Source organism: Halichoerus grypus, chromosome 7, assembly GCF_964656455.1.
Source record: "Halichoerus grypus chromosome 7, mHalGry1.hap1.1, whole genome shotgun sequence".
In the NCBI taxonomy this organism is placed as follows: Eukaryota; Metazoa; Chordata; class Mammalia; order Carnivora; family Phocidae; genus Halichoerus; species Halichoerus grypus.
The window spans coordinates 1,147,878-1,158,373 of NC_135718.1; the positions used below are offsets into that span (position 1 = coordinate 1,147,878).

The 10,496-nt window shown below is 56.7% G+C and overlaps 1 protein-coding gene across 2 annotated transcripts in view; it reads right to left on the reverse strand.

Annotated features, from left to right (window-relative positions):
- LRRC27 (leucine rich repeat containing 27) overlaps positions 1 to 9,808 on the reverse strand; it is a 38,418-nt gene extending 28,610 nt beyond the window's left edge. For both annotated transcript variants that reach the window (XM_078076940.1, XM_078076941.1), the window contains exons 1-4: positions 9,694 to 9,808; positions 7,527 to 7,796; positions 4,711 to 4,841; positions 699 to 757 (exon numbers count right to left, since the gene is read on the reverse strand). In XM_078076940.1, coding sequence (XP_077933066.1) covers positions 699 to 757; positions 4,711 to 4,841; positions 7,527 to 7,733 — 397 coding nt within the window. In that variant the 5' untranslated portion in view covers positions 7,734 to 7,796; positions 9,694 to 9,808. The remainder of the gene's footprint in view (positions 1 to 698; positions 758 to 4,710; positions 4,842 to 7,526; positions 7,797 to 9,693) is intronic.
- Positions 9,809 to 10,496: the final 688 nt, after the last annotated feature.

The following is a 10,496-nucleotide window of genomic DNA, read 5'->3' on the forward strand; positions in this document are numbered from 1 at the left end:
CTCAATTGGTTAGAAAAAGAACAGCAAATCAAACCTAAAAAAACAAAGATAGTAAAGAGCAGAAGTCTGTGAGACAAACAGATGCAGAACAGAGAACATCGTCTTCTGTTTCCTCCTCCTCGTTATTTACAGCAGGGAAGATGAATACAAATGAAGGCACTACGCTCAGACGCATCCCCACGGATAAACCCCAGCAGCATGGTGCTGAGCCAAAACTGCGTATCACCAGGAATTCATATTGGTTATGATTCAACTTGTGGAAAGTTCAGAAGGAGGGCCCTTTAAACGTGCACTGTCAGGCAGCCGTCAGCGGCAAGCTCCCCAGGAAAGCAAGCAGAGGGCGGGTCGGGACCCGCGGGCTCCCAGGGAGGGAGGCACGAAGGAGGGATCACGACTCCACAGAGCAGCACTGATGCTGATTTTCCTTAAGCTGTGCCCGGGCTCCAAAGCCCTTCATTTTTATTATTTCTTACCCTATGTTTATGTGCCATACTTTCTACGTAGAATATCCATTACAACATTAACAGCTCTCGAGAGCTGTGCTATCTGAGAGCCCGGGAAGGAGGAAGCAAAGGGGATGATTTAAGTACAAGCCAGCTTGCCCCCTATGACTTGCCTTATGTTCCCATTACAGGTTCCATGAACTTAAAAAGGCAGCATTTTGAAACCAGCTTTTATTTTATTGTTTGAACACTTACCCAGCTCCACAGGCAACATTTTGATAGGATTTCTTTCTAAAAGCAAAGTTTTCAAATGCCTTTAAAACAAAACAAAAAATACATAATTTAAAAAGCAAAAAATGAAATGACCATCTCCAAAATACACCATCAAATTTCTTCCCCTGCTGCCTCTTTAAGGAGACACCATCCATGCAGGCAAACACGCTTGCTGCCACATGTGCGGCCCACGGATGTCTGCAAACGTGGCCCCGGGCTCAGCAGTGGGCCAGGCCTGCCTTCTCAGCACAACGACATTCAAGGCTAGGGGATTCTCTGTTGGGGGGACTGTCCTGCACCTGTGGGGTGTCCAGCAGCATCCTGGTCTCTCCCCACCAGTCCAACAGGACCCCCTCCCCACGCCATGACAACACGAAATCTCCCAGCATTGCCAAATCTCCAGTGGGGGCAACACCGCCCCGCAGGGGGACTGGTGCTGCGACTGCTGATCTCCAGTGCTTCCTGAGGCGTGCGGTGAGGGATCCAGCACTCTGACAGGCCCTGTGAGCAAGCTTCCTTGGTCAAAATGCTCGGGAGCGTTCTGCTGCGCTGCACACCCACCCTGCTGGGGGTGAGTAATTCGTAGTGAAGGATTCTGGGCAGTCTCAGACCATGGCAAGGAGGAATAAGGGGTGTTTCTCCACGTCTTTGACTCCAGATCCCTTCCCTACTAACACCTAGTAACATCTCCTATAAAATCTCGCACAAAATGTACCGTGGAGAGATAGGATACAAGGTGCCCACTAAAAAGTAACTAACTGAATGATATGGAAAAATGAATATATTGTGTTAAACTCTATCTTGCCCCTTTTACCCTATTCTGCTTCTTTTGTTTTTCACATTTAATTCTTAAGACTGTATCATACACAAAGGATCAATTTCTTTTTCTCCTTTACTTTTTAGGGACCACCAGCTGAAATCTGGTATAAAAAAACCACAAATACCATGTTTCTAGCCCAGGGGATGGGCGTCCAGGCAGAGGGCAAGGCCCCTCCCACCCCGGCCACTCTGTATGTGCATCACCCTAGGCCTCCCAGGACTTTGGGAAAATTGTTGAATCCACCGTACTGTTTCATCTCCAGGGACGGGTCTGCCAGCCGGCACACCCCACCACAGCAGAGAGTGGGTCGGCTGGCCAGGCATGCAGGGAGGCTGACCGTGTGGGGCTGGCTGCCTGCCACAGTGGGGAAGACCTCACAAGCCCCTGGGGAAAAGCCCCCAGCTGCCTTCTCCTCTATCGCTGACCTCAGCAGCCCCAGGAAACCAGCAGGGGGACCGAGTGGCTGGAGTGGGGTCCAAGCTGTGCCCCCTGGCTTCAACCCTCCTTTCCCAAAGGAAAAGAGAGGAGCAGCTGAGCACACCTACAAATCCCATAAATGAATCAACACTGTGGGTGGAGGGAGGCCATCTCAAGCCTCATTTCACCTTCAAAGGTGAAAAAACTAAAATCCAACATCACAACGGACCAAGGTCCCCAGGATTTGAAAGGAAAAAGACAATTTCACAGACATACAATTGAGAGTTCTATTATTCCAGTTAAATTAAGTTTAATTTTTAGATTGGCAACCCCAAAGGAAAATCAGATTACTTGAGGATTAGCTGTTTTCTTTTCATTTACTCCCTTGGATTTTCCTTTTTATTTGAAATTTTAAAGGAACAGACTTTATAGATTAAACTTTTCTTGATGTACACAAAGATGAATTATTTCAATGTTCTCACTTCAACTACTGCTTTTTGGTTCAGCCCCTTTTAGTTGTGTAATACAAAAAACAGGCCGGGGATGGGCGAGCGCTTGCTCTGCGTCAGGTGGACAGATGCCGCAGACCAGGCGGCAGGTGGGCAGGTGCCCTGGACTTGCCCAACAGCAGGTCCTGTCTGTCAGGCCGTCCCCACCCACCGGCCTGCTGGCCTGGGGGTCTGCTGTGGTGGGCGGAGACCACGGCAACCAACCATCCACCAGAAAGCATACCAGGGCAACGATCTGTTCGAATATTCTCGCGCACACTTTGAATAATAAACTGATAAATGTTGACCCCGTAAATCCTATCAGTAATCCACCGGTTATGTCAGCGACTTCCTGCTGAACATACACATTCACGAGCTGAGTCGCAGCTGCTGGCTTAAGGAGGCATAAATACTGACGTACACACGTTCTCGCTCTCTCTGCTCACGAGCTCACCCGGCCAAGACAATGGGGGGAGAACATTAACACTGGCATTGCTTTAATTAGGCTTTTTGGAAAGTTTAAGGCTTTTAATAAGCCCATAATTACTTAACATTTCTGATTAATGTGTTTCACCTCTTCAGCAAGCTGATCTAATTTTAATGATATAATGGGCTATAAATCACACGTAAAATTATATCTTAAACAATACTAAGCAGCTGGCTTTGACTGGCAAAATCAAAACTGGAGGACTGTAGACTTATTTTATAGGAAAGAGCAGTGCTTGGGGAATGGGCTTTTGTTTATTTACCTTTGAGTAGCAATCCGTCTCCTGGGCTGTGTGAGCACCACAACTCTTGGACAGAAAGCACTAAATCATCCTCAACACAGAAGATGAGGACTTTGGGAAGAACGAAGCCTTCCCAGCCCACCTGAACCACAAGCTCAGAAGACTCACGAGGCCGTCAAGCTGGAAGGGACACGGTGGGCGCAGGCCCAGGGAAGGCTCGGCCACCTGCCACACAGCCCTGGTTGGGGCCAAGGACACAGTTCTGTGCGTCCAGTGGTACGACTCACGGCAGGCGATGTGCTCTGCAGACCCCAACAATCCCAGGAGCTCCAGGAAGGCAGCTCCCGGCTCTGATTCCCCCCGCCAGAGACCCCAGCTTAGCATCAGAAATTAGCTGCTTCCCTGCAGAGCCTGAAAAGGCACAAATGATTCACAGAGATTTTCTCTCACTGTGACATGTGACAAAATACTCACTTCCTAAAAATTACTCTGAACAACAGGGAGCTACAGGTCAGGCCAGTGAAGGGCCTTATACGGACCCCCAGTCTGACGCTTCCCGGCAGCTGCACGGCTCTCTGCGGACACGGCTGCTCATGGAGGAACAGGGGGCTGCCCTTGGATACCTGTCTTCCTCCCACGCCCTACATCCAACCCAAAACCCACGGGCTCTCAAGTGCCCTGCAGCTCTGCGTTGTCAGCCCTGCCCAGGCTGCTGCCTCCTAACCGGCGGCCCACTACCCTCTCCGTACAGAGTGAACTCAAAGCCATGTCGAATTCCACCCCTCTCCATTCAAACCCTCCGTGACTCCCAAGCTCTTTCAAAATGAAGCCCAACACTGCAAGCCCTCCTGGGTCCCAGCACAGGGGCCTCCTCGCCGTCCCCCACATCTGCCCTGCGCACACCCCCATGGCCTATGCGTGTGCTCTCCTCTGCCCAGGAGGCACTCACCTCCCGGCACCTCCCAGGGAGGCCGGCTGATCCTGGGCTGCCGGCCAGGGCCACGTGAGGAGGAGGGAGGCACGGCATTTGTCCCAGACGTGGGGGTGCCAGGAAAACCCGGGATCAGAGCGGCGGGAATGTGGCCGATAACAGGCATTCCTTACTTAGGGGTTTCCAGCTTTCCAAAATGGAAAGCATTTCTTGTTATTTATCAGAAACTAATAGGTACCTGCAGGCCCTCAGGAGCAGAGAGGCTGGTTGTAGATCATCAGGCACATGCCCGACCCTTCCGGCAGCTTCACAGGATGAGAGTCAGAGCTGGAACCGGATGTTGCAAAGACCTCACTGTTGGCCCCGCAAAGGCACTGTGGCTACCGGCATTCTTTGTGCTATTAAATATCCTACATTATAACTATAGTTACGTGCGTTTGGTACATCAACCACCGCATCTATTAGCTGGCTTTAAAAATAGCATTAAATGCTTCTACACTGAAATCAAAATTCAATCAGGAGTTGGAGCTAAGCAGCAAAAGAACAGGCACTCAGACATTTTAACACATGATGGTTTCTTAAAATCTGGAAATACAAACATACCACTTACTTGTGAGACCCAATCCCAGAAGGAAGCGCTCTGATTCTGTTATAGCGGAGGTCCAACCAAGTGAGGTTTGGCAGTAACTGGAAGAAATCTTTAGGAATCTCACAGAGGGCATTTCTTTGAAGATGCAATTGCTTCCAGGGAAAAGAAACAAGAATGTCTTGTCAGCTACACTTTAAAACATGATATATCCCAGAGCATTTCCAGAAGAACCACAGGCTTTTGTACTCATACATATCAAGTGAAAAGAAAGCCCATAATATCTTCCTCTTAGCTTAAACAGCAGACAGGAGTCACAGAGGAAGGTACCAGGGTCCCTTGCCCAGCTTTTGGGGCTGGAGCGTGACTCCCAGGCTGGCCCCGCGGCTCCCTCATGGCTGACGGCCCAGCCTCCCCCGCTGCCCACAGCACTTTCTCTGCAAATACCCTTTACCACCAGACCGACTCCCCCAGCATTTCAGTCCCTCTCTTCCTTCCTGGGCCCCACACTCAGTGCCTCTCGGGCTCCGCTGGGCCTGCCCCTTCCCTGGTGCCCATCACAGGCAGCCCGCAGCAACTCTGGTCAGTGGACAAATGGCAAGAGCCGGGTCTGGTCCCAGGGACTTGTCCCAAGCCAAGAGTTCAAAGGACACAAAAGGACAGGTGCACGTGGCTGCTGACCCCGGTTACCATCAGCAGCCCCACAGAAGCCATCCGCTGTCGTGAGGCGCACGAGGGAGGGAAGGTCCACGGCAGCACGCGCGGCACTGACTCCAGCCGTGTAAAAGGTACGCGCGTGAGTCCACAGTCACAGCAGGGCACGATTATGGGGAAATTCTTTTTTAAGTAGGCTCCATGCCGAGTGTGGAGCCCAACGCGGGGCCTGAATCCACAACCGTGAAATCGACACCTGAGCAGAAATCAAGAGTCAGACGCTCAACTGCCTGAGCCCCCAGGCGTCCCCGGTGCTGGATCTGCGGCGATATTGTTTCTGCACGAATCTGCGTGCCGCGTAAGCATACCCAACAGCTCTACTACCAGACGACAGAGCACAGATGTTAGGAACACTGGCCCAGAAGCCAGACTTCCTGGGTTCAAGTCTAGATTTGGAAACCTTATGAGCTGTGACTCTGAGCAGGCTCCCAAACCTCCCTGGGCTTCAGTGTCCCCCCTGTAAACGGGGTCACGGGACCCACCTGCCGCCGTGACTGAGCAGCACTGAGTGCAGCCCGGTGCAGCCAGCCGCCGCATCGGCCACAGCGTCACGACTCCCAGCTCTGCCTCCCATACCGTCCGCCGAGTCCCTTCTCGGGGTAGGGCGGGAGCTTTACCAGCGCATGGAAAGTGAAATCTCCAGCCAGCCGAGGCGCGGCCAGTCACCCTGCTGGCCACGGGCATTCTCTGGGACGAGGTCGGGCGATTACGCACACACAGCGTGTGCGCACCCCGACGTGGAACGGCTCTCGGCCTTCGCTGCAGCGTGGGCTCCAAGCTTCTCAGGCCTCCTCTCTCTCGGGGCAAGCTGGCTCCAGTGCTCAGCTCTGAAACCACAGATCCTAGATGCCAGAAAAGGCAGGAAGAGACCGTGCTGCTCCTTGCAAAGGTCTGTTCCCGTCAACGGCAAGGGGGCTGCGCCGCAGAAGCCCACCCTTCCTCTTGGGTCCGGTGGGGCCGCGCGAAGACGGCCTTCCTGTGCTCCATGAGTGCACCAGTCTCTGGACGTGCGACTGGTGACTCCAGAGATCGCTGCCTCATCTGCACACTACCTGTGACCCACAGCGCCGAGGGGCCACCTCACTCCATGTGTGGTTGCCATGGTAATAACATTTATAATCACATCTCTGTTTTCGGAGAGGCATGAACAGTTATGATGCTTCTTTATTAAGCCTGAACAACAGTTTTAGGATTTCCTCCTTCTTCCTTCACGTGTGGAGGTCCCATAAATTTCATGACGTGTTGGGAGTCCTTGTTCATGGTTGGGAGCGTTTGCCTTCAGACTGGGCGGCCCAGATGATGCAGGAATTCACTCCAAGAGGTCGGCGTTCAGGGAAGAGAGAGCAGGGGCAGTGCCAGCCGTGACCACCAGCGCACGGCATGGGACACACGACAGCAGGGCACCTGACATCCCAGTACGCAGCTCTGTGCAAGCGCTCCGAGATGTCAGCCAACAGCCCCACGCAATGTGTCCGTGTGTCCTGCGGATACCGCGCTTTACACGCGTTACAGTTCCATTCTTGTAATAACCCACAAGAATAGTCTCATTCTCATGTTGCAGATGAAGACAAACGAGGCTTAAGGAAATTACGTGAGTCCAAGGCAGCAGGCGCCCAGGCCCTGCACTCTTGCCCCGCTCACGTCAACACTGTGCTCTGACGGAACCTTATTCTAGAAACCCCAGGGAAAGAGAGTACCTGCTAGGTTAGCAGCTGGTGGGGGCTGGGCGAGGCACCGGGCACAGGGGAAAGTCAGCATGTGGCGTCAGCAAGGCAGGGCTGAGAAACAGCATTTACCTGTTTTAATACTGCATGGGAACTTTTAGGGGGAATGTCTTAAATAGGAGATCAAGGGTGCTTTCAGCAGCGGTTTCTACCATGGGCTTTTTGGTGCTTAAGACTTTCCCAAGAAGAGAGGATAGATATCACAGTCTGACCCCACGAGGTATTTCCACTGGCTGGTCCCCATACCAGAATTTCTCATTTTGTGGTGAGCAGCACATGAGACCCCGAGTTAACCCTCTTCTCTCTCATCCTAGAACCTCTCTCCTAAAGAGAGGACTCCAAATACAGCCACTTATGTCCACTCGGCAGAGGCACAAATGCCCTGAGAAATACCCCACTTACTTTAAGGTTGGGAATTTTAAAGATCTCTCCTAAATGGTGAAGACCACTTTGACTCAAGTCTAAAATCGACGAGGAAGACAAGATGACCCCCTTAACACCCTTGTGAACCTCTTTGGAGGGGGAAGCAGGCGTGCTCCTAACTTGACCAGCGTCGCTCTCTGGATCAGCCATCCCCGGGGGAACCTCGCAGGACCTGCTTCCTTCCATCTGTCAGCCAGGAGGAAACAGTGCTCCGGGGACCTCTGCTCATCCTCCTTGGTCTGCAGTCACCTGGAGACAGGGAGGGGAGACACAGCAACATCTAGGTGACCTGACACGTCCTCCCAGGGGGCACAGGGTAGCTCGGTAGCAGATATGCAACCATTTCACTTGCTTACAAAACCATCATTTTTAATAAACAGTATCATAAATCTGACATTTACGTTTAAAGGAAGGAAGGAAGGAAGCTGGAAATCAAGAAGGTTCTGACTGAGTGTTATACTCCTCACTTTGTACCATGGAGTTCCAAGATTTAACTTTTAACTCCTGGAAAACACAATGATGCAAAGTAAGAATGACTATTTTAGGGATAAAAACAAACCAGAACGTTTCAAAGTCTGTAAACCAATATATTCCTTCCATAAAATGTGAGTGTGGAGGGGCTCCCAAGTTTGCAGTGTTTCTGTGTGGTTCTGAGCTCCTCGCACTAGGAGTTGAGCTCCCTGTGTCCCGGGTCCCTCCAGTTTTGCCATTTGGCTCGGTGAGCAGCACGGTCAGAACAGAATCTTGAGCTTCAGGTGCTCAACAATACTTCGACAGTAGTGCAAGAGCTGCTGCTGCCCCAAAGCTCTTCCAGCCAGGCATACACGTGTAATTTCTAAACAATGGACCCAGCAACAACAATCCGCACTGGAACTCGTCCTCGCATTAACCCAACCCCCGGGCTGAGCCAGGACTGGCACAGGTGTGGACACAGGCCCTTCCCGTCTGGGGGGTGAGGAATGCGAGCACTGGGCTAGTTCAGGAACCGCCTAAAAGCCGAGCAACTAATGAGGGAGGGCCAACCCACGGGTGCGACCCCAGGACACCCATGGGCCTTTCCCGGTGGGTCCTTACCTGTGAATCACGACTGTGAAGGGAGGGAGGGGTGCAGTCAACCTCCTACACACCTCCCAACAGGGGGAAAAAGATCTCAAAACCGAGCGTGAACAACAGGATCTAAGATAGGGCGGAGCTGGCTCCTTGAGGGGTGGAGGCTGCGACGCTGTCCCCACCCCCCTGCCTCACTTTCCCCATCCGCGCCATGCGGGGTTGGTCGGACCCCTTGGTCCTCAAGTTGCAGGACTGAGATGCACAGCCTTTGCCAGAGCAGCCGGACAAGGCAGTGGGGGCCGGCGGGGGCACCACCTCCCTTCTGCTGCCTGCCCAGGCACCGGGCCCCGCCCCGCACCCCCGCCTCCCCTGCGGCGCCCCCCCGCCTCCCCTGCGGCGCCCTCCCACCCCGGCACCCCGCCTCCCCTGCGGCGCCCTCCCACCTACCCTGCAGCCCCCCCTGCCCTCCCACTCCCGTGCCCCCGCCTCCCCTGCGGCGCCCCCCCCCGCCTCCCCTGCGGCGCCCTCCCACCTACCCTGCAGCCCCCCCTGCCCTCCCACTCCCGTGCCCCCGCCTCCCCTGCGGCGCCCCCCCCCGCCTCCCCTGCAGCGCCCTCCCACCCCGGCACCCCCGCCTCCCCTGCGGCGCCCTCCCACCCCGGCACCCCCGCCTCCCCTGCGGCGCCCCCCCGCCTCCCCTGCGGCGCCCTCCCACCCCGGCACCCCCGCCTCCCCTGCGGCGCCCCCCACCTCCCCTGCAGCCCCCCCTGCCCTCCCACTCCCGTGCCCCCGCCTCCCCTGCGGCGCCCCCCCCCGCCTCCCCTGCAGCGCCCTCCCACCCCGGCACCCCCGCCTCCCCTGCGGCGCCCTCCCACCCCGGCACCCCCGCCTCCCCTGCGGCGCCCCCCCGCCTCCCCTGCGGCGCCCTCCCACCCCGGCACCCCCGCCTCCCCTGCGGCGCCCCCCACCTCCCCTGCAGCCCCCCCTGCCCTCCCACTCCCGCGCCCCCGCCTCCCCTGCGGCGCCCCCCCCGCCTCCCCTGCGGCGCCCCCCCGCCGCCCCTGCAGCGCCCTCCCACCCCGGCACCCCGCCTCACCTGCAGCTCCCGGCTCCGCGAGCACGCTGGCACGCCCGGACGCCGAGAGGGGCAGCCCAACAATGCAGGCCGCCGAGCCCACGCGGTCGCCATGGAGACGCCCGTACGGAGTCTCGGAGGCGCCAAGCCGCACGGAGGGCGCGCAGCCGCGGAGAGAGTGGTGCGCCTGCGCATGCGGTCCCCGCACCGGCCGCCGACTCCCGGCCCGCACGTGGCGGTGTCGCCTGTGGCCTCCTGTGCGAGCCGGGGGCTGACGCACACAGGGGACACGTGTGCCTTAGTCCGGAGAGACGTGTGCACGAGGAAGGCCCCAGCGGGGCGCCGGAGCGAGCAGGCCCAGAGCGGGCGCCCTCCTGGCTGAGCACCGGCCTCCGGGCCCGAGCGCCCTCCGCGTGGCCTGACCTCGCCGCCCGCCCCCGGGCTCGCTGCCTCCCACGGACGCCCACCACCCCGCCCCCCGCCCCTCTCCCACGGCAGCGCCCCCAGCAGCCCGCCAGGCGGCCTTCGGGCTCTCCTCGGCCAGAGTTGCTTCCAGTCGCCAGAGGGGAAACGAGAGCCACGCGGGGGCCCGGGCCGAGCAGGCTTCCCTCTGCGGCCGGCCGCTTGGCCAGGCGCCCGGTGCAGGAGGGTGGACGCCAGGCAGACGCGGACGCCCCGGGATGACGTCCTTCAGGGAGCTGTGCGGGGAAGGCGGGTGGCCGGCGGCACGGCCTCTGAAGGCTGTCCCCGTAGGGCCGGTGCTGCGGCGGCTGCGGGCGTCGGAGCCGGCTGCGGGGAGGGAGGCTGGAGGCGCACGTCCGGCT